Source organism: Rhinoraja longicauda, chromosome 24, assembly GCF_053455715.1.
Source record: "Rhinoraja longicauda isolate Sanriku21f chromosome 24, sRhiLon1.1, whole genome shotgun sequence".
Lineage (NCBI taxonomy): Eukaryota > Metazoa > Chordata > Chondrichthyes > Rajiformes > Arhynchobatidae > Rhinoraja > Rhinoraja longicauda.
This window is the reverse complement of record NC_135976.1, coordinates 9,103,674-9,128,395: the sequence shown is the minus strand read 5'-3', so window position 1 is coordinate 9,128,395 and position 24,722 is coordinate 9,103,674. Positions and strand designations below refer to the sequence as shown.

Here is a 24,722-nt window from a genome sequence, read left to right as displayed (position 1 = left end):
CACAGGGACATCCCTTCAGCACACATTGTCTGTGCTGAACATAATGCCACATTAAACTAATCTCCTCTGTCTGCGTATGATCCATATTTTCTGACCCTGCATATTCTTGTGCTTATCTAAAGGAATTACAAACAAACCATAAATGAGCACCACAGGTCGTTCAAGAAAAAAAAGGGAAAAAGAGTGCAGAATGTAATATTAAAGCTAGAGAGAAAGTAATTCGTTTACTGCAAAGCTACCAAAGATTCAGCATTATTTAAATAATAAAAACTGTGCTTTCTCTATTTGCTGCGATTCCGGAAACGAAGGCAAGGCTAGTACAGAAGATGTTTGCGCATGAAAAGTTCTGTGACACTAGATTAAATTTACAAACATTATAGGGCCAAACGTAACTAAGATCTTCATGAAGTGAGAGTTATTTGTGGTGAACCCAACTAAATGCTCTTGCCAAACATACAGCCCTTAGGTTCTAGAGGAATATCTAATTCAGTATAAAATAATTACTGCTATGCAGGACAACAGTACCTGAAGGGAACTTTACAAGAAACAAATTCCACACTGAATGCTCACACAAACTCGTTGAAAATTCAGTTCCAGTAAACAGGTAACAGACAAAGTGTTCATAGAAATTAGCCAAGAATAAGGCCGAATAAATTTCCAATTCAGAAAAGTTTTGAAATAATAGTTAGAAATTTTCTACACACTATTCTACACTCACTGTGTTTTATACTGCCTGATTTCATCGGGGCAGTTTTTCTTAATAGCTAGAAATGTTCTTCATTCGAAGATGAGATCGGGCTGTATAAAACACAGTGGAGAAGAAGGGGGTGATCTTTGGGAATAATAGGAAGGTAAAAAATGGAGTGACAGGTTGAAAAAAGGATAACCATCTCAGTATTTCTGAATACTTCTCAGTCTGAAGAAGGGTCTCGACCCGAAACGTCACCCATTCCTTCTCTCCCGAGATGCTGCCCGACCTGCTGAGTTACTCCAGCATTTTGTGAATAAATCAGTATTTCTCTGTGAATTTCAAATACAATGCACAGTGTTCCTTCCACACAGCTATTTTCCTGGGAGTAGAAGGGAAAGACCAACTGGCCATCACACAAGCCAGACTTCCCACTATTGACTCCATCGACACCACGCTGCCTCAGAAAAGCAGCCAATATAATCAAGGACTTGTCCCATCCTGGTCATTCCTGCTTCTCCCTGTTAACGTCCAGCAGAAGGTACAGAATCTTGAAAGTGTGCACCACCAGACTCAGGAACAGCTTCTTCCCCTGTTATCAGGCTTCTGGACAGTCCTTCCATAAACTAAGGTACTGTCTGATTCACCTTTACTCATTGTAGATAGGACATTGTACTTTATCTCTGGAACTGATGTGCTTCAATGCGCTACACTGCTGAGAACTATATTTTGCACTCCGTCTCTACCCCTTTGCTCTATCTATTGTACGAGTTTGACAATTGTATTTATGTACGATATATCTGATCTGTTTGTTTAGCATGCAGAACAAAGTTTCACTGTACCTCGGCACATATGACAATAGTAAACCTAAAGCTAACTGTAGAGCAATATCACATTAACATTGCTCAATGGGAATGGGAAAGATGAAATCTAATGTGTATTCAGAGGGGATTGTCTTATGCTCAATGAAGGAGGGAGAACTGTTAACTTGGATTAGTGGTCTATGTTTTGCTTGTGGGAGAAATGTTTGGTACAATACCATAATATTTCTTCTCAGTAAAGTAGGGGACAGGAGTATTTATTTGATTTTCAGGTGCACTTTATGATGAGTGGCGACCATATGATCGTTGGAACATTTCAGATCTTATTAAAAGAGGTGATGAGAATCTGTCTGCTATTCCAAAATTATTTCTGCAACCTGTACCATGTGATACTCCTTGACCATATAACATTACTTATGTCACAAGGAACCTGAGTAAATATACTTTTACTCACCTCATCTGCTGTTAGTCACAGAGTCATAGAGTGATATAGTGCGGAAACAGGCCCTTCAGCCCAACCTGCCTACACCAACCAACGTGTCCCAGCTACACAAATCCCATCTTCCCGCGTTTGGTCCATATCCCTCCAAACCTGTCCTATCCATGTACTTGTCTAACTGTTTATTAGATGTTGGGATAATCCCTGCCTCAACTAACTCCCTTGGCAGCTTGTTCCATACATCCACGACCCTTTGTGTGAAAAAGTTACCCTTCAATATCCTCCTACATCTTTTACCGTTCACCTTAAACCTATGTCCTCTGGTCCTCGATTCACCTACTCTGGGGAAGAGACTTTGTGCATCTCCCCAAACTATTCCTCTCATGATTTTATACATCTCTGTTAGATCACCCCTCATCCTCCTGCGCTCCAAAGAATGGAGTCCCATCCTACTCAATCTCTCCTTATAGCTCAGAGCCTCTAGTCCTGGCAACATCCTAATAAATCTCTATACCCTTTCCAGCTTGCCAACATCTTTCCTATAACATGGTGCCCAGAACTGAACATAATGTTCTCCATGTTTTCCATGGAAATGGATACTGCGATCAGTGACACATTTGGAAATGCACAGAAGGGCCTTAAGTCTGTTATACTCTGTATCTGTTAAGTCTGTTAACTCTGATAATGTTGGATAGAGTGACATTTCATAAAAAGTCATGTAAATTGGCAGGTCTATCTATAGATATAATACTACTAAAACCACACACAGTTTTCAAAACGTAATGGAGCTGAAATGTAGTCAATATAATTTTGTAAAAATCATCAAAAGAATGCATGAATTTTGATCATCACTGTCTCATACGTCCATAAATATCTTTTACCGTTCACCTTAAACCTATGTCCTCTGGTCCTCGATTCACCTACTCTGGGGAATAATGGTGCCAATAATGGTGTTCAAGTAAAACACAAAGTGCTGGAGTAACTCAGCAGGTCAGGCAGCGTCTCTGGAGGACATGGGTGAGTATGTTTTTGTACATTTTCTTTACAGAGTCAAAGCTGACCTGAACATCACCAATACATGTTCTCCAGAGATGCTGGCTGGCCCATTGAGTTTCCACAACACTATGTGGTTTACTCAAGATCCCAGCATCTGTAGTTCCTTTCATCTCCAATAATTGTGTGCATCTGTGTTCATCTGGATCTACTCAATGTGATTGAATGTGAGTAGGTAGAGACAACCAGCAGACACATTTTTCATGTATTTTAGTGCTGGCAACTAAAGATGAAATTCTCCCCAAACTATGAATATTAAATAAAGTCAAATGGTGTTTTTTTAAAAACATATGCTAGTGTGACAGTAATTGCATTATAATAATAGAAGATTCTTCAATATTTGCATAACAAGTTGTTGTCAGGTATTTTGATTCATGGCTTAGAAGGTGAAAAAACAGACACCAATAATTAAAAATAATTGGTCAAAGAATAAGAGGGGGGAAGATGAAGAACTCTTTTATCCAGTGGGTAACAGAGGTTTGGAACTCACTCTCGGGAAGGGTGATAAAACAGAAACCCCCATCACGTTTTAAAAGTACGATGCATATTTAAAAAACTCTGAATTGAAGGGCAATGGACCCAACAGTGGGACTTGGGATTAGGTTAGATAGACCTTTTCCAACATGCACAGGCATGTTGGGCTAAATGGCCTCCTTCTGTTTTGATTACATTCTAAGACTTTTATGATTCTACTATTCAAGCCAAATAAGTCAGAAGACATTCAGCATCATCACACTGAGCTCACAATGCATTTCTTCCCAACTCCCAAAGTACTTTGAAAAGGATCCCGCTGATACCTATCACTTGCCAGGCTTTGTCCCGCCCCCGTTCCAACTTACTCCTCCCTACTACAATCTGTCTGAAGAAGGGTCCCGATCAGAAACATCATATCCATTTTCTCCAGAGATGCTGCCTGAGCCACTGAGCTACTCCATCACTTTGTGTCTTTTTTTTTTGTAAACCAGCATCTCCAGTTCCTTACGTCTATCCCTGAAACATCATTGCTGAAGGACAGCTCTCACCCCAACCACAGATTGTTTACCCTCCTCCCATCTGGGAGGCGCTACAGGTCTCTCCGTTCCTGGACCTGCAGGTTCAGGAACAGCTTCTTTCCTGCGGCCGTTACCTTACTTAACTGCGCTTCGGTGATTGCTGCCATCCCCCCCACCCCCCCCTCGGACACTCCTCCCATCAGTGACTGACCACTACCGCTACTGTGCATATATGTATATATTATATGTTTTACTATTCCATCACATGCACTCTGGTTAAGATGCTAACTGCATTTCGTTGTCTCTGTACTTGTACACTGCACAATGACAATAAAGTTTGTATTGTATTGTATTGTATTGTATTCTTTGGCATCCAAAGAATGCTGTTCTAATACAACAAATGGAAAAATAACTGAGCAAAACTTTGAGCAACTGAGCAAAATCCTCTTTCCCTTAAGCCAAGGGGAAGCCTGATAGAAATTATCGAGGGGTTTCCACTGTGGTTGCATGTGAAAAAGGAAACAAAATAGACATAAGAATTTCCCAAAGAAAAGGATTTGAAAATATATATATTTTGCAGAGTACTGAGAAAGCAGAATGGAGATTGGTTGAAGCTGGCAGGAACTTGTAAAAGAGATGAGGATGAAAAGAATTATGAAATAGCAGATGGATGTCAATAAAGTGGAGGAGAGCAAACCTTAGCTTAGACTGGTCCAGTCAAAGAGCCTCTGCCCATGCAGTACATCCTTTGGAGTTCTATCTAAAAAGCACCACTTTTCTATATGGCGAATGGAAGTACAATGTTTGCACATACTTCAACTTAGGGCCTATTACCAAGATCTGAATTGAAGCAGTTAAAAAGTTCAGAATTAAAAGTGTTTAGTGGCAGGGTATGAAGATACTGTTCACGGGCCCATGACGTAAGATTTAACAACACACAAGGATTGTGCCTAATTGAACAGGTCTTGCACATGAGTCCTTTCGAATCCTTAAAGTATATTGGGTAAAACCAGTCCAGGACTGACAGATTGTGGCAAAGAGAGAATGAGGTTGAGGATGGGGGTATGGATGGGGAGGGGGAGTGTGGTGGATGGCAGAGTGTCAGGGATTGCAAGGTGCTGGTTAGTTGAGGTTAGAATTGGTAGCTGGGACTTAGGGTAACAGGAAGTTACACTGGGATAGATGGTGGTGTGGGCAGTGGGGTGTTGGGGTCAGCAGTACAAATTGGAATTGCTGGTTAAAGAATGTGCTGATCAAATAAAGTGGTGGTGAAATTTGGCAGATTGGGAAGATGCAGGAGGTTGTTAAATTGACTGGTGGCTGAAAAAGGCATGAAGTTGCTATGGTTGTATGGGTTGCCATGGCAGAGAGAAAGTGAGCGGTATGGGCATGGTATTGGATGCCAGGAGAGCAGATTAAATACATTAGTCAAAAGGGATGTACATCAGGCAGGGTCCCAATGTTGGACAGGTAGATACCCTCTAACTAATGACAAAGAAAGCATCCTAGGTGCGGTTAAGCCTGCAAGGGTGATCTCCAGGTCCCATGCTTGGAGAAAAACTACTGATGTGGTTGGACATGTCGGGGCTCCTGTGACTGTGTGACTGCATCAGGCACGTAGGGAAGCCTAAAGGAAAATCACAACGCATATAAGTGATAGTAAGACTGATTTTCCATTATGTTTTAGTTTTCACTGAAACTAAACTGCATGGTGCAAGAGGGCATAACGTTACAACCTCCATTTTCAGACATAAGTACCATGAATATTCTCTACCCCACTGGGTGCCTATATTTCTGTTCACATTGGAATGTTACAAAACACAGGTGCCATATATTTAGCCAGGATGACATTTGAATTCTCGCTGCTAATATGAAATAGTAGTCAGGGAAACTGCCCAAGAACCACAAGAAAATTGGAGCAGGAGTAGGCCACCAGGCCTCTGGAGCTGACCCTCCCATTCAACATGATCAGGGCTGATCTTCGGTGGCTTCAACTTCTCTTCTAAGCACAGTTCCCCATACCCTTAATTTCCTCAATATAATTCCTAAATATATCTAATAAATATGTCAAATAATCCGATCTCTACCGCCCTTAGGAGCAGAGAATTACGGGATGAAATTTGTGGACACCTCATTTTTAAAAGATCGGTTCATTATTTTGTAGCCGTCCTCTTGTCCGTATTTCTCACGCCAATCGAAACATCTCAACATTTCCTTGTCAAACCTTCTTAGGAGCATTTCTTTTTAATAAGATCACCGGACATTTTCCTGAACTCCAAGGAATATAAGCCCAAGCTCTCTATCTGCTCTGAGTCACCTGGTTACCCTTAACCCAGTGAACTTCGCATGATTTGAGGAAAGCTTCAATGAGATCAGTTCCCCACATCACTTTTTCATCATAGTTTGGGCACACTAATTTGATCCTAGCATTTACAATTCCTAGTGCAATAGACTCACGATATGTACACAAACCAAATGTGTCTTACCTGTCAATGGTTTCATTCAATGGTTCTCTGAGTAATTCTAAAGTTCACCGTTATTCTTTGCGTGGGCAAATAAACTGTGATATTACCAGAAATCACCATGACACAACAAATGTTAATTATATGAAATTTTCCTTATGTGGCCAAGATTTTTTTTTTTATGAGGTACAGGACAAAGAAACATCTAGTGTCTACTATGATCAACAGACTGGATCAACAGAAACTTTCTCAATGCTTATAGACATTGCAACATGACCCCAACAGACAGTAGATTGTATCAGATGTGCTGTGGCAAATTCCAAGTGAGTCACATTAAACCAAGTCTTATGTCTAGTGCATGTCCACTCATCACCGGCCATGAAGGTCAGTGAAACCACACAAAGAAGCCACAATTCCAAGGTGATGCATTGACCAAACAACTCATTCCTGGGCTGGCATGGTAGCAAATGTATTCAGAAAGTTCCACTGACTTAGACTTCCAATTGAAACACAACAAAGCCGTTCTGTGAGAGGAAAATAAATGGGAAATCTTCAGATTCAATAGTATGTGTAATACTTAACCTCTTAAAATCAACATAAAACCTGAATACTGACTGGGTGGCCATTACTAACCTGACCCATTCCAATGCAATTCACATGGATGTTTATTTCACAACATGGTGAAGATCACTGCCATATTTGAAATCCCTGCGGAGAAGTCTTAGGACACAGCCGAGCCCAATATTCCACGAGGCAATTGCCACGTCTGAATGTTTTATATACCTTTGAGGATATGAATTTGGTCTAATACAAAAGCATCATCCTGTTTGTATGTAAGAATTATAGAGTTACACCACATAGAAATGGACCCATCAGCCCACCGACCTTTCTTGCATGTCCATATGAATGAATTTGATGGCATTATGTCCTTATCCTTCTATGCCTTGCCTATTTTACGGTCTGTATTGATCATATCAAATTCCACCACATCTTCTGACAGCGAGTTACAGATATCAATTTTTCTTTCCAGCCAAAACAGTCTGCCCAAAACCCTTTTAAAACTCCTCCCTAAAACCTATTCCTTATTGTTTTTGCTACCCATGCTGGTATAGATTCTACCTAGCTGCCCTTTCTATGACTCTTATATGGTTAAATACTTATAAGAAACTCACAGCCTCCTTCCCTCCAGGGAAAACAAGCCCAGCCTAAGTATTTCTCCCAAGTAACTAAAGTAATCCACTCCATGTAATATCATGGAGAATCTCTTCTGCGGTCTCTCCAGCACAACCAAACCCTTCCTATAATGTGCCAACCAAGCTTAACCAACAGGTTTCTCTTGGGGTCATGAACGGTATCCTTCATGCATGACTCCTTTCCCCTGGGCAGGCTCCATGATGGGATGAGAAGTGAAAATGCAGCCATTAGCACATGGCTGCCGTGACCGCTGTGAAAACATCCCCAGATGGAGATCTTAATGTTTGGAATAATCAGGTTGTTTTAGTTTAGTTTAACGATACAGTGTGGAAACAGGCCCTTCAGCCCACCGAGTCCACATCGATCAATCATCACCCATACACTAGTTCTATTTCACACCCATGGGACAATTTTGCAGATACCAATTAACCTACAAACATGCAAGCCTTTGGAATGTGGGAGGAAAATGGAGCACCCGGAGAAAACCCACACGGTCACAGGGAGAACGTATAAGCTCCATACAGACAACAACCGTGGTCAGGATCAGACCTAGGTCTCTGGCACTGCAAGGCAGCAACTCTACCACTGCCCCACTGTGTCATCTTGTGGTCTAGAGAAGATTTTAGTTTAATCATTGTCAACTGTACCGTGTGAAAGACTTTGCCATAACTTCACTGGATTTTAACACATATGCGAGGTCAGTAAAATCCTCTATTCCTGGTATTCAACCCTGTGGGCACCCAAGCAGAATCTCTCTCCTGAAATTCATTGTTATACATCTTTATGCAAATATATAAATGCATTACGGATGCATGTGATATAATGATGTAATTGTTATATGCGACATAAAAAGTAAGCATCTGTTCTGAAGCTTCTGCTGTCAACATGGGCTTATTTTATGCAGTTTTACAATAGTTAAACATAGGTCACCTCTCAATTCAATACATCTGCCGATAAGGAAAGCCTATAAAATCTGACATATATTGAGGCCAGAGAAAAAAATAAATGGTGTGCTTTGAAGAAGCTCTTTGCAGAGCCTGCTAAGATTCAGTGAATGACTGCACTCAACTCAGAAGATGAAAAGCCTGTTGCTGAAAAGGGAAACTGCTAAGAGGTTGAAACGTTTAGGATTCTTAACACACAGTGACGTCAGGCACTGTGAAGGCAACCCCAAACTCATGGAAGATAGCAACTCAATTAAAAAGGCAGCAGTGGTCAGCGATGCTTGTCAGACAGAAAAGTGACTTTTGAGCAAAGAGGTCTTGAGTGCAGCAGTGTGAGTTTTTGCACAGAAAATGGAGAAAACTGAGGCTTCTTGGCTGAAAGTGTGTCAGGAATGTACAGCTGATTATCTGAATCTCTCACAAAATACACATCGATAATAGAAATGCTCTTTTGTGCAAATAATATTTTGTAAGTAGATGACATTGAAATGTGTGGCTGCCAAAATATTGCCATAATAGCATTATAGAGAGACACAGCAGAGAAACAGGGCCTTCAACCCACTGTTTATGCCGACCAGTTTACACTAAACCCCGCTTGAATTGATTGATTGAAAGATACAGCTTGAACTTCAGCCCACCGAATCCACACCATCCATTGATTACGCATTCTCACTAATTCTATGTTGTTCCATTTTTGTTGTCCCACTTCTGTCGGGGTCCCTGGACAGAGTGGAGGGAGAAGATATAGGGTCAGGTGTTGCATCTCCTGCAGGGGAAGGTACCTGGGGAGGGGGTGGTCTGGGTGGGAAGGGATGAGTTAACCAGGGAGTTGCAGAGGGAATGGTCTCTGCGGAAAACGGAGATAGGAAGATGTGACTAGTAGCGGGATCCCGTTGGAGGTGACGAAATTGTCTGAGGATTATGTGCTGTATGTGATGGCTGATGGGGTGAAAGGTGAGGACTAGGGGGACACTGTTCCCGTTGTGACTGGGGGAGGGGGAGCAAGAGCGGAGCTGCAGGGTACCAAGGAGATATGTGTGAGGGCCTCATCGATGATAGAAGAGGGGAACCCCTATTGCCTAAAGAATGAGACATCTCACAGGCCCTGGTATGGAACACCTCATCTTGGGTGCAGATGTGGCATAGACGGAGAAATTGGGAGTTGGGGATATAGTCTTTGCAGGAGGCAGGTTTGGAAGAAGTGTAGTCTAGATAGTTGTGGGAGTCAGTAAGTTTATAATTTGTGTCTATCTTCGATATAAACCAGCATCTGCGATTCCTTCCTACACATCCTACAAAGCTGCACCTCTTTAGGATGTGGGAGGAAACCAGAGCACCCAGAGGAAACTTGTGCGGTCACAGGGAGAATGTGCAAACTCCACACAGACAGCACTCAAGTCAGGATCAAACCTAGCACTGTTAGGCAGCAGCTCTACCATCTGTGCCACTATGCTGTCTTAAAACCACTTTCTTCCTCCCACTTTCCCCATCAACTCCATCCAGATTCTACCAGTCACTGTCCACCAAGGGAAAGTTAGAGTGGTCATTTAACTCACTAACCTCTACTGTCTTTGGGAATGTGGGAGGAAACTGGAACACCTGGAGAAAACCTACTCAATCAGAGGTAGAACATGCAAGTTCCACACAGAGCACTGCAGGTCAGGTTGAACCTGACTCCCTAGACTGTCAGGCAGTGGCTCTATAAGCTGTGCCACTATGTGGTCCTCAAGAAAGCTATTCAATTTACATGGATTGGCTCTAAGACCCATTGCATACTACTGATCGGAGATGTTTCACTCACTGAACTAACATGGCAGTTATTAGTTCAATCCACAACTATTTGTGATAGCAGAACATAGAAAGTGAGGGATTAAAGAACAGATGAAACAGTCAATGAATACATTGTTAGATTCTTGGATTAAGAATTTACTCAAGAACCCACTTGGTGTTTAAGATGCATCCAAATTTATCAGGGCACAATTTAAGAATTTATCAGACATTGTAACTTTGGTGAATTTTTAAACTGTGCAGAGATAGATTCCCGAGTAGCACAAATAGCGAATGGGTTCAATCCAAATTATTATGCAACCAGACTCTCATATGTGATATGCCTTGCAAATTTGTAGCCTGGATAGGAATGCTCAGGATTTCATTCATCAGAAGCCACCAGATAAAGCATAATTCTCAAACAAAAATACACCTCATGTGGGTGCAAGTTGCACGATGTCTTGCTACAGATGCAATGGCAGCCAGACCCCATGGGTCTGCTCTTTTCTGGTGACAAAATTAAACGTCAGAAGGAGAGACTTCCACTGATAGCCTGAAATTCCAAACACAAAACAGCTGACCAGAGCATTGCAAGAAAATACAGAGAGAGAGAGTCTTCACAGCATTGAAGTCAATTCCATTGGAGTAGCACCAGGCTTGCAAACACTTACTCCACCTGCAGCACAAGGCTTTCCAACAGAATTTCTAACTTATTTTTATACATAGCTTCTTCATGAGAAGCCTATATTTTAACAATCATGACACAGACATTTGATTTGCCTTCATAATAGTCACATTTCTTAGCTAATAATACACTGATCTATCTGTGATTGCATTCCTCAAAAAAAGCATTTATGAATCCTTTGGGCTGCAAACATTTGGTGGTTTGGTTCCAACACAGAAATTGGTGAAGAATGCATGAAATGAGGAGTAGTTCTCTGAAGGTGCTTACCAAGGCAGTTATGGCCATCATGCGCTAGCTTGAATCCATCGTAACATGTACAGCGGTAATTTCCTGGGATATTGATGCATTCATGGACACAGCCTCCACTGTACTCATTGTCACATTCATCAATATCTGGAAGACAATTAATTAAAAGGTAAGATAAATAAACAAATACAGCAAGTCGTCTTAACTAAAGCCGGGACAATGGAAGACGAATGTATATGCTGGACAGTGTTCATGACTTGCTTCACCTTTCCGCTTCTCTGTTAAATTTATCTAACAGCAACCTTTCACCATTATATAACCATCATCAATGGAAAGAGTTGTATTCTTAACTTCACTAATATTCACGACAGGGTAGTGAATCTGTGGAATTCTTTGCCACAGAAAGCTGTGGAGGCAAAGTCAGTGGATATATTTAAGGCAGAGATAGATAGATTCTTGATTAGTATGGGTGTCAGAGGTATTGGGGAGAAGGCAGGAGAATGGGATTAGGAGGGAGATAAGCCATGATTGAATGGCGGGTAGACTTGATGGGCTGAATGGCCTAATTTTGCTCCTATCACTTATGATCTAACGATCTTATGAACAGTTTGAAAACAACTGCAATTACATCAGGTTCAATCAATCCTGGTCCACCATTCTGAGTTGCATGTCAATGGTCATATAGGGAACTAATGACTGTCCCTAGTGATTGCTAAAAATATACAAAAGGCCTGAAATATTCTATACGGCAACTCTGCATGCAGATCATTCCCCTTTGTAAAATACAAAGAAATCTCTAATTCTGTGAAAATGAAACACAGTCCAAATTTGAAGAGAATAGCAATTGATGGAATTTCCATACAGAGGAAACAGTTTGTATTGTTTTTCTGCAAACCAATGAAAATTCACTGATTGTAAATGCCAGAATCAGCAAGCACATTACATATAATTTGACAAAAAATAACAAATAGTCATGGGGAATAAACAGTATTCATAATGGCTTGCTTACTTAGTATAGCTGAGTTAGGATCTTAAATACAAAAACTTTGCACAGCATGTTTAAAAGTGGTTCACAGGTTTCTAAAAAAACACATTTTAAAAAGTTTCTTGAAGGATGTAATAATCCGTGAGACCCATTGTGAGATTTGTTCAAAAACACCTATTGGAGATCCCTCCTCTCTGCTGAAGTACCAGTGCAACAATGGTTCCTATTAATAATCACTAATTATAGTTTACCACCAATTGTATCTCATCACAAAACATTTTAAAACTTGGCTTGAAGTACAGTTCTAAATAAATGTTAAATGCCTGAAAATGAATTATTGCCAGTTAACAGTTAATAGGAAAATATTCAATTGTAATTATTGCAAAACTTAGATTAATATAGAGTTTTACTCAGAGTGTGTCAACATTAGGGAAATGATGAGTGGGTAATGTCACTGCCTTCTCTCTGAAGAACAGTGATTCTTACTGTTTTTGCACAATCCAAATCGACAATTAATTTTTCTATGATAGCATCATAATAAGCCTTCCAAGTTTTAGATACTTGGCATCCTTTATATTATTATTGGAGAAAATACAAATCAGAAAAGTATATATTTCAATTAATAATATGGAGGCATTTAAAAGGCTGCGATTTTAAAACAACAAGCCACTGAATAGAAATTTGCTTTAATGTCAATTATAACTAAAAAAGCCTTTGTGTGTAATGATACAGGTCTAGAAAATAACAGTATTGTTCATTATGTTTCAGCAGGCAATGTAATGGTCATGTCATTCAAACAGCAGCTCCTGGTTTCACTATTTCCAATTCATAAATCATTATGGTGAGAAACATTTTCTGCACAATCTTCATTACTGGCTTCACCCAGCACGGAACATGTTTATTAGATGGTAAGTACAATGAATATCATAATATTGCTCAAGATTATACTACCTTCACACTGTTTGCCATCTCCTGTGTAACCAGACTTGCAGATACATTTGTATGATTTGGGAGTGTTCTGACAGATAGCATCAATATGACAATTATCTGTTCCTTCAACACATTCATCAACATCTGAAACAGTAAAAAATGAGATGTTAGGAAGGGATTATTACTTTGTAGTATGTTAACCATAATAATTTACTGAGGTATGTAAAAAATCTATTAATCTTGGACATAGTATGCTTTGTCAACACACAGACACTTCCCTAAAAACATATGTTGAAGGAACTCAGCATCTATGGAGGCAAAGGGATAGTTAACATTTCTGTTCGAGACCCTGCATCATTCTGAGTTCCTCCAGCAGCTTGTTTTTCACTGCAGATTCCAGCATCTTCAGTCTCTTGTATCTCAACACTTTTTCTATCCGCCTTCTACTTACAATACTTGCCCTGAATTGCAATATTTCCAAATAAGGCAGTAGATAGCTTCTTCATTTTCTTTGTTAAATTAATTTGGTAAAACTGATTTTTTTTTTCCACATTGGCAACTCAACAGAGATTCGAATCGGAACAATCAAATTATTTTCTAGATCAAGTAATACAGCACAGAAGCAGTACTTTTGGCCCACCATTTCTATGCCGTCCATGGTACCTATCTACACCAAGCCCATTTAGGCACATTAGGGTCATAGTCTTCTAGACCTTGGCAATTCAAGTACTTCATTTTAGTTTACTTTACATTACTCTTCAGAATCATGTCATGGGCCTAATTTATCAACCTATCAGCTTGCAGGGCTCATAAATATGGCCACAGTTGGAATCATGTGTTAGAAATAGATCTGTAATTCTTCGGAGACAGTACCTTCCACACCCATGACCTCTAACAGCTAGAAGGACAAGGCGGGTAAAAGCTTGGGAATACGACCACCTGGAAGTTGCCTTCTAATCCACACACTACCTGACTTGGAAATATATAGACATTCCTACACCATCGCTGGCAATAAATCCTACAACTATCTTGGAATAGAATACTTTATTGTCACATGTGACAAGGCACAGTGAAATTCTTTGCTTGCTTACCCAAGGTATGCAAGTAGTTGCCATACAAACAACGCTGACAAAGTTACAAAGTACACCCCACGCTGGGTCATTCATTGTTCTTCCCCCTTCCTCACGGCTAACAACATTACCTCAAGAATGGTAGTGGATTCAAGAAGGTAGCTTAACAGCCAGCACCTTCTCAAGGGTGATTAGGGAGGAGCAATTAAACACTGGCTCAGCCTGAGAAGCCCACATCCTTTCGTTGAACATAAAGTGTAACAAACAAAAATCATTGATTGTCAGAGAAATGTCAGAGGGGGCAGTAGCAGGCTCAGAGGTGAGCTGCAAAGATTACTGACATGTCCTCGTTGGCCCAGCTGAATATCCTGGACCTTGCTCTGCCCTCCTCCTCCAATTACAAACTGTTTAGAGCCTGTAAGTTAAAACAAAAAGTCCAGTACTCCTGCCTCATCCAGAGCTTCTGAAAATAGGAAGCAATTCAGATTCTTGTACTTAATTATGTTGGCAATTTGATTATCAATTCAAAACCAAAATGAAGGGAATACATTGCTGCAAATATAATGTTGCACTGTGAAGTATTTTGTATTTACATGATATGGGTATTTATTGAGTATGCTCACAACACATTCTGTACTCTGATACATCAACTTTGGCAAAATCTTTCTGGGACACATTGATTACATTGCACAAATGGCACAAGTGACATTCAACACTAATCTATTCCCAAGATTTCTATAACTAGGTAATAATAGTTTTCATACGTCAATTTCTGTCTTTTCTATTCAACAATAGACTATTTCATTTCAAAACATATTGCTTATTGAGTACTGTCAAGTTAAAATTAGTACCAAACCATTCAAGAAAATAGAAACTAAACAAGGAGGTGTATAGTATATTAGAGTACCAAACACCTTACTATTTCTGTGGCAGCCAGCTGGGCTTGAATGACTTCCTCTCCCCCTCTCCATTTATCTCCTCAGTATGATTTTGATCTAAATCCAAAGAGCACAAATACTTTGCAGTTTTGGGACCTAGATTTGGATCGCACCCAAAACAAAGAAGGAAAATTCTGCTTATTCTCAACTAACACGAGCCTGTGTCAGATTTAAGGCCAATGTGTTTGATTTCACAATTTGAACATGCCGCTGGAAGGAAGAAATTGCATTTGTACTGGGTCTTCACATCATTGTCGGGACTTTTCTAAACACTTTGCACACAATAAATTTAAGCAAAGAGACCAGAGGAATGCCCGTCTTAAAAAGTAGAGTGGGAGTGGTGCATCGGGCAAGATGCAGCATATATCTAAATAAATACGGGTTTTCGGCAGCAGGGGCAAACCATGCGCTGTTGAAGCCTGCTCAGTCAAAATTTGAAAATTAAATAGATATAAACAATTTGAACAGAAGTAATATTGAAGGTGCAAAAGTTAGTAACGGAACATATCAGAGCACATCAAACTGAACATTAAAGCAGCACTTTAACTTTCTTTGTTTCAAAAATGTCATAAATGCATCACATACGTTATGGGAGCTGAGTAACGCACCAAGTCTAGCTGTGTACATACTCACAGTTCATGGACCTACGTACAAAGGGATGTGGGAAAATTGGCTATGTATGTAGGTTAATTGGCTGTAAACAGTGGGTGTAGGATAGTGTTAATGTGCAGGGATCACTGGGGCGGCACAGACTTGGTGGGCCGAAAAGGTCTGTTTCCGGCTGTATATATATGATATGATATGATATGAAAAGAACGGGTGTATGGGAGTGAGAACGAGGATCAGCCACATTAGCAGCAAATGGCAAAGTCAGCTTGAAAGAATAGATCACCTACTCCTGCTCCTATTTTTTTTTGTTCCTTTGAAAAATATTTCTTAGGTTTTCATTTTTGGATTTTCCAATTAAAAAATAATTATGCTGGCAGCTAAATCTACCAACTTGATTTAAGGAGCTTCCTGAAAATATGAAAATCAATACAAAATTATCCAAATAAAACTAACGTGCTGCAGCAAAAGTCAGCAAGGTATACAATTTGGGAAATTTAATGCTCCATTTGTCCTGAACTCAACTGCAAAATGGTGAGGGAATTACAAAAGGGCAGCACGGTGGCGCAGCGGTAGAGTTGCTGCCTTACAGCGAATGCAGCGCCGGAGACTCAGGTTCGATCCTGACTACGGGCGCTGTCTGTACGGAGTTTGTACGTTCTACCTGCGTGGGTTTTCTCCGAGATCTTCGGTTTCCTCCCACACTCCAAAGATGTACAGGTATGTAGGTTAATTGGCTGTGCAAATGTAAAAATTGTCCCTAGGGTGTAGGATAATGTTAGTGTGTAGGGATCGCTGGGCAGCGCGGACCCGGTGGGCCGAAGGGCCTGTTTCCGCGCTGTATCTCTAAATCTAAATCTAAAACTCCTGTCCTTAGATTGTGGCTGGTAAATTATCCAGGTTTCCTCCTTTGATCATTATTGAGTAACTCCTGTACGTAGGTCCATGAACAGTGAGTATGTACACAGCTAGACTTGGTGCGTTACTCAGCTCCCATAACGTGTGTGATCAGCTAACTGATGAGCACTCTCAGGACTGAATGATAATGCCAGTGGGAGAGACCATTCAGCCCATCAATGGGTTCTTATCTCCAACTAAAAAAATTATAGATGCAGGAAATAAAGTGCTGGGCATTCACAACAGGTATGGAGAGAGAAACAAAACAGAGTTCAAGTCAATGAATATAGCAACATGGAACTGCAGATGCTGTTCTACAAAAAAAGACACAAAGTACTGGAATAACGCAATGGGTCAGGCAGCATTGGATGAGTGATATTTCAAAGTCTGAAGAAGAGTCCCGACATGAAACGTCATCTATCTATGTTCTTCAGAGATGCTGCCTGACGCACTGAGTTGCTCCAGGAGTTTGTGTCCAACATTTCAATTCCATCACGTTTCATTAGAACTAAGGGCCTATCGAATTCCCTTTTGAAAGCCCTGACTGTCTTTTTCCACCATTTTCACAGGCAGTGATTCCAGATCCTAATCACCTTCTGCTTAAAATAATTCCTCCCTCACATCCCCAAGGTACCTTTACTCCATGACTTTCAATGAGTGTTCCTTGGTCTTTCAGCCACCACTAAGCAGGATGGTCTCTCTTTGTTTATCCTTTCCAGAGCAGTTATGATCTTGTACATTTGGATCATTTTATCTTACCCAAGATCATTTTGAAGTTTCAAATCAAGAAGTCTCTTTTGGGAGTTGAAAGGAGGGTGAATGACGGGCAGAGTAAAATTCACAACAATATTGCTTGAAGTAACTAAACAGAGGCCACATTCCCAGTAACACTGACATGGTAATATCATTATGAGTGGGAAAGTTGCAACGTTATGAACCCACACAGGATGCCTGAGCCACTACTGCTCAAATATTCAGTTCATTGTACAGTTGTTCATTTCTAAAGAAACTTTTCAAAGTTTGTTTCAATAACCTATTGCACAACTATCTCAAACTGCCCACATTTCTCCATTGTTTCCAAGCTTGCAATTGTGAAATGTCTGGTTGCAATCCAGAGGGCAGGACCCGTTAAACAGCTGGGTTTTTTTAACCAGAGAAAATGTATCTGGAGAAATATGAAGGATACATGCTTGTGCTGGGAAACAGTGGGTTCTCGTCCCTGTCTCTGCCTGGAACTCATTGTGTTCATCACTTTCCAGCAACTATTTTGGCAAATCCAAGCTATAGAAATGATTGTCTGTTATATTAAGTATAAAGAGAACTTACAAGCTCTGTACACCCCTAGACACACATTCAATTAAAGTTTGCTTGAACTCAAGTCTCCGGGGTAAAGGCTGTGGTACTGTAAAGTTGCTATGGAAGTAAGGATTACAAACATGTGTTTGACATGTAACAATCTCTTGTCCAGAGTAGGGGAAATGGAACCAAACGACATAGGTTTAAGGTGAGGGGGGAAAAATCTAATAGGAACCTGAGGGGTAACTATTTCACACAAAGGGTGGTGGGTGTATGGAACAAGCTGCTGGGGGAAGATAGTTGAGGCAGGTATGATCACAACATTTAAGAAACATTTAGACAGGTACATGGATAGGACAGGTTTAGAGGGATATGTGCCAAATGCAGGCAGGTGGGACCAGTGGAGATGGGACATGTTGGTCGGTGTGGGCAAGTTTGGCCAAAGGGCCTGTTTCCACGCTATGAATGACTCTATGAATGTTCGACTCTATCTGCATAAGCCAAATATGGCAGAAGATCGCTTTATGTTTTCCAAGATGGGACTTCTGGCACAGGGTTTCAAAGAGTAAATATTTGTTTAATTCCCAATTTGATGTTGCCTAATGTTGGAACCTCTAACATTGCATTAGCTATCAACTACTAGAGTGGCACGGTGGCACAGCAGTATAGTTGCTAGCTTACAGCACCAGAGACCTGGGTTCGATCCTGACTACGGGTGCTGTCTGTACAGAGTTTGTACGTTCTCCTCGTGACCGCATGGGTTTTCGCTGAGATCTTCGGTTTCCTCCCACAGTCCAAAGATGGACAGGTTTGTAGGTTTATTTGGTTGGTACAAATGTAAATTGTCCCTAGTGTGTGTAGGATAATGTTAATGTGCAGGGATCGCTAGTCGGTGCGGACTCGGTGGGCCGAAGGGCTTGTTTCCGTGCTGTATCTCTAAACTAAACTAAAAACTAAAACTACTAGCTGCTGACCCCAACTTCATAGTTGCAGAGACCATCAGAGATATTAGATCAATGCAAATTTACCTGGGGATAAATATGAGAATTAATAGGTTTGTTAATGGCAAATTGTGTTTAGGTGACCTATTTGAGCTCTTTGACGAGTGAATGTGGATGCTCGAGAGACTAATAAGGAATTTATGGATTTTAAAGGAAAATTTGATAAAGTAAACAATGATGATGTCTGCAAAACTGGAAGTATTATGCAGTTTGGACATAAAATTCATCAAATGTAAAATAAAGTGTTCATTTTTACTGGAAAAATTAGACGTGGTAACCAAAAAACCTTTCTGGAAAAAATTAATAACTTGGGCTTGCAGATGACCCACACTTGGAAACGGAGTGAACAGACTTTAGGACGACATGAATTGACTGGTGAAATAAATGAATAACAGCTACATTAACCAGGTACCAGTTTGACCTGACCCAGAGTCGTTGAATCATACAGCACTGAAACAACTCTGTCAGCTAACTGATTACACATTGGCAATCAAGCAACCACTTACACTAATCCTACTTTTTTTTTAAATGTCCTCGCATTCCCATCAACTCCCACTGGATTCTACAACTCACCTGCAGACGAGGGGCAATGTACAGTGGCCAATTATCATGCAACCCACACGTCTTTGGGATGTGGGAAGAAACCAGAAGGAAGGTTCGGAGGAAACCCATGTTGTCTTTAGACTACAGACTTTAGAGATACAGCAGGGAACAGACCTGTCGGCCCACTGAGTCCCCCCCGACCAACAAGCACTAGCACTGTCTTACACATTTGGGGACAATTTACAATTTTACAGAAGCTTTAGTTTAATTTAGACACACAGCGCGGACACGGGTCCTTCGGCCTACCGAGTCCACACCGACCAGTGATCCCCGCATATTAACAAAAGCCTACACACACCAGGGTCAATTTACACTCATACAAAGTATACAAACCCAAGCCAATTAACCTACAAACCTGTATATCTTTGGAGTGGGGGACGAAAACTGGAGCACCTAGAGAAAACCCACGTGGTCACAGGAAGAATGTACAATCTCCGTACAGACAGCGCCCACGCTCAGGATCGAACCCGGGTCTCTGGTGCCGTAAGGCAGCAACTCTACCGCTGCGCTACTGTGTCACCCAAGGAGAACACAGGGAGAAGATGCCAAATCCATACAGAGAAGCACTGTGGGTCAGGAACTCGTGGTATGGGAAGTGTGAGACAGCAGCTTCGCTAGCTGCACAACCGTGCTATTACTGACTGTCAGAACCAAATTCCAGTGAGGCCTTCGGTAAGAAGAAATACGAAAGGTTTTTGTTTTGAAAAGAAGCACATAGTTTAAACAAAGGCTCAAATCCTTTCCATCGCTTGCAATTATTTCCCAATCTCGAAAGGGGAAGAGGAGATCAATTAGGAATGGGCGTGAAATTGATACATGAGAACAGTGGACAGTCAAGGGGTGACAATACAGAAATACCAATTGCCCTAATAATACTGTATATCTGTAAATGATATCTTGATGCAGACTGATGCAATGCACCACCGATGCCATGCTACTATTTACAGCACCTCACTTAAATGACCCACAAACCTATTGGCAGGAACATTGATTTCTCCAATTACAGGTACACCCCCCAGCTCTCCCCCCAATTCTCCTTCTGATCCACCCAGTTTCTCTCAAGCACACTTTTCTTTTCACTTCCCCCACCACCTCATCCTCCTTTTGCTCATCACCACCCCCTCCACCTGATAGATCTCCTACGTTCCCTTCTTTCCCTTTTGCTGCCACCCACCAGCACTCCCTCTGGTTCTACATTTCGCTCCTCGCATTATCATCTTCCACCATCTCCAGTCCGTTGTTTTCTCCACTTTTCACCTCCAGACTTTGTAACTATCTTCCCCCTTCTTTCCCCCACCTGACTGACTGGTCAATCAACCCCTTCTTACCTAGATCCACCTATCACTTGGCAGCTTTTGCCCCACCCTTTACCCTCACCCTTTTCCATCAACTATCCCCCATCTATTCCAGTCTTGAACAAAGGTCCCAACCCAACATGCCATCTGCCCGATTTTCCCCACAGATCCTCCAGCAGTTTGTTTTTTTTGCTCTAGATTTCAGCATCTGCAGAGTCTTGTGTTTCTAAATGCTATTATTTTTGGATTCTTCACATCACAGTGCTTGCATTAAACCTGAGCAGTTGTTAAATGGAAAAATGTCCAATTCTAATTAATACATATAGCTCATTGCTTCTTCTGTAAAACCACATGTATACTCCTTAATCTGGCTTTATATATACTTATGTCCAAATCTGGCTCTGTCTCATTTTAAGTTGACAATTAATTAGGGGAAGATGATTTATTTATGATGAAATATTGCAACAATACCTTTCTGATTTTACATGCAGATATCTTTTATATAGATAACATTCTGCTTTGCCAGACATGGTATATGAAATGACAGCCACAATCTGGAAAGGGGCACAAAAAATCTAAGAACTGGTCTAGTGCTAAAATAGACCAAAACAGATGTTATGCTATAGTATGTATTGTGTTATATTCAGTAGGCAGATGGCATTTACTTGAATAATTTATTGGGCAAAAATGGATGAAAATCACTGGGCTAGAATACATACTTGTGCACGCGCATACACACACACACACGCGCACGCACACACACACACACGCACACACACACACAAAATGACAATGGGAGAAGGTGGCAGGAAGACAAATGCCAGTAAATATAGGGCCCAGTCACAGTGCAGGAAAAGATTCAATGACCTGAGATGTCTTCTGAATATAATCTGCAACAAATCCAATTTAATACCATCTGCACAGCTACGTTTACACTCCCACTACTATTTCATGCTTACTCGCTCACCTCATATTTTATATATACTTAGAGCCATATGTATATCATATTGCAATGCAGTCAGAAGCTCTATTTTCTAACAGACGGTGACACAGTAGCCTCATGGCACCACCATGTCTACAGTCCGAGTCATTTGGAGGAGACGATGCTGACAACCATTGGCTCGGTCACTAAAGTGTTAGTACCAAGTGATTGATTAAAAATTGTTTAAGATGATGGTATAGAGTCATACAGTGTGAAACAGGCCCTTCGACCCAACTTGCCCACATGTTTAATCTACACTAGTCCCACCACATAAAGATAACAGGGCAGATATAAGTGTAGAGAAGACAGGCATGAAGAAAACACACAACAGTTGTTGGTAAAAAATCGTATCAGAATAATTGCCAATGGATAAATAAAAATGTTTGGCAGTTTGCAATGTTGATTTGCCTGCTTCTGGCGTGAGTAACTGGTGAAGAATAGAACACTGAGATGAGCTGACAGATGATGGGAACATTACGATTCCCTCAATGGGACGATTGCAGTTTCCATTATTTGTTACCATTAACGAATGGTGAATGTTGCTGGAAGGTCAAATGCAAAACAGAAAATAGAAAATGCAGTCATTTTCTTAATCATGGCCCTATTGTGGTGGACCAGGCAACCATTCCAGGCAGGAACCAAGATATGCCCACTTTTCAATGAGGTGTGGAAAATAATCAAAACATTTGCTTAACCCAATAGACTGAGCCACATGATGGATAGAAAAAATAAATTATAGCCAACAGAAACATCATTTTTTATCTTTCACTCCACACGCAATAAATTGGACGCATCACCCAGAGTGATGATAGAGAATTCATTTATCATTTCCCTAAACCAATGAATAGACCATACCAAATGGCTGGAGGAACCCAGCAGGCCAGGCAGAATCTATGGAGGACTACAGACTGGTAACATTTCGGATTGGGAAGATAGACACAAAATGCTGGGGTAACTCAGCGGAACAAGCAGCATTTCGGGAGAGAAGGATTGGGTGATGTTTCGGATTGGGGTCCTTCTTCAGACTTATCTGCCGATGCAAGGGCTGAGAGATATTGATGGCCTCAGAACTCTGTGTGGAGATCCCAGGCAGGCAGCACGGAATGAGCCAGGAGATTGGCAGATGGCAGTAAACTGGCAGGGATGTTGGAGGTTGGGCCAAGATGGGGGAGTCCAAGCTTCCAAGTAGAAAAGCCTGCAAACAGTAACAGTTGTAGTTGTGACTGGCCCACCAGCCCAAATTAAAGAAAAAGGTGAAGAAATACAATAAATAGCAGAAAACAATAGACAATAGACAATAGGTGCAGGAGGAGGCCATTCGGCCCTTTTGAGCCAGCACCGCCATTCAATGTGATCATGGCTGATCATTCTCAATCAGTACCCCATTCCTGCCTTCTCCCCACACCCCCTGACTCCGCTATCCTTAAGAGCTCTATCTAGCTCTATCTTGAATGCATTCAGAGAATTGGCCTCCACTGCCTTCTGAGGCAGAGAATTCCACAGATTCGAATGAAACCATGGAGTATTTCCATTCGTGTGCCATGCTTGCCAAGTTTTATCGATGGAAATGACCTCAGTGAATGTCACATCATTTCAATCAGATATTCAATGCATTTGACTAATGTTCTTCGGATGAGAGTTCATCTAAAAAATCATGATTAAAATCAGCCAAAGGGCCCTCATGGAAAGCTCCAGGGCTAAAAGCTAAGAGGTCACTCCCCTTGTTGTACTGCGCAATGTCAGTGTGTCGATCAAATGTGTAAATCAAACAGCTTGCTTTGATAGAGTATTTAACTTGATAGGAACAGAGAAATAGGCTGCACAAAAACAAATGTTAGATCAAAGTAAAGAATAGTCCTCTAATATGAACATTTGGAAAATTCATACAATGCAACAAAGTGAAAATAATAAATATATTTTCAAAAATCTATTTGTCACCACTGTTGACTATCCTCCAAACTGAAGAGCAACCATCTATCACAACTCTGCCATCTTCCTTTCCCCTTGTGGAATGTACATAACCTGAAACATTAGCACTTTAAAGGTCATCCATTGTCCCATTATAGTTCTGTTTTCCATTATTTGGTTAATTTTTTTCATGTTTTTTAATTCCATTGAAGTTAATTTAACTCGAAGTTTAGTCCTTTCTTGGTCCTCTGCGTCATTAATCCAAATGTCATCAGTAACTTCCAAGTGTTGATTCATTGGACATGTAGCCCACTTGGCCCATTTCAATTCCCAGAACCAGATTTCATACTGCGTCCTTTCTTGCAGGACCACATATTTTTATTTGTTAATCTGTTTCAGAATCTTAGCATCACTGGAATGGCGAGCAGCTATTACCCATCTTTCATTGTCCTCAAGAAGGTAAGGATAAGCCACATCTAGAATGGTTGCAGCCCCTCTGCTGAAGATACTCTCAATGTACAGTTGGCTGGCAGCACGCAACAAAAGCTTTTCACTGTACCTCGGTACACATGGCAATAAACTAAACTGAACTGGAGTGGGAACACCTGGATTTAGACCCAGCAACGATGAAGAGCCAGCTTTATATTTCTCAAAATGGAGATGTTTGGGAGAAATAAATATCTTCAACTAAAAATTCTAATGATGATATTACAGATCACGATTTAATGGATACATTTAAACATTTGATTTTTTTTAACAGACTGCTTACATCCATAATTTGGATTTAAGAATTTTCAATTGGAGAAAATAACTTCTAAAAAATGTTTTTTTTCATCAAACACTTTCTGGGTCATGTGTCATCTCAAGATGATGTACAATTGATATTAAACATCAGTTGTTGTTAATGTGCTTAACATTAA

At 40.8% G+C, this 24,722-nt stretch overlaps 1 protein-coding gene across 2 annotated transcripts in view; it reads right to left on the bottom strand.

Annotated features, from left to right (window-relative positions):
- The window catches only part of LOC144605411 (signal peptide, CUB and EGF-like domain-containing protein 3), a 252,372-nt gene that overhangs the window by 187,422 nt on the left and 40,228 nt on the right, over positions 1–24,722 (bottom strand). For both annotated transcript variants that reach the window (XM_078420626.1, XM_078420627.1), the window contains exons 2-3: positions 13,228–13,350; positions 11,313–11,438 (exon numbers count right to left, since the gene is read on the bottom strand). In XM_078420626.1, coding sequence (XP_078276752.1) covers positions 11,313–11,438; positions 13,228–13,350 — 249 coding nt within the window. The remainder of the gene's footprint in view (positions 1–11,312; positions 11,439–13,227; positions 13,351–24,722) is intronic.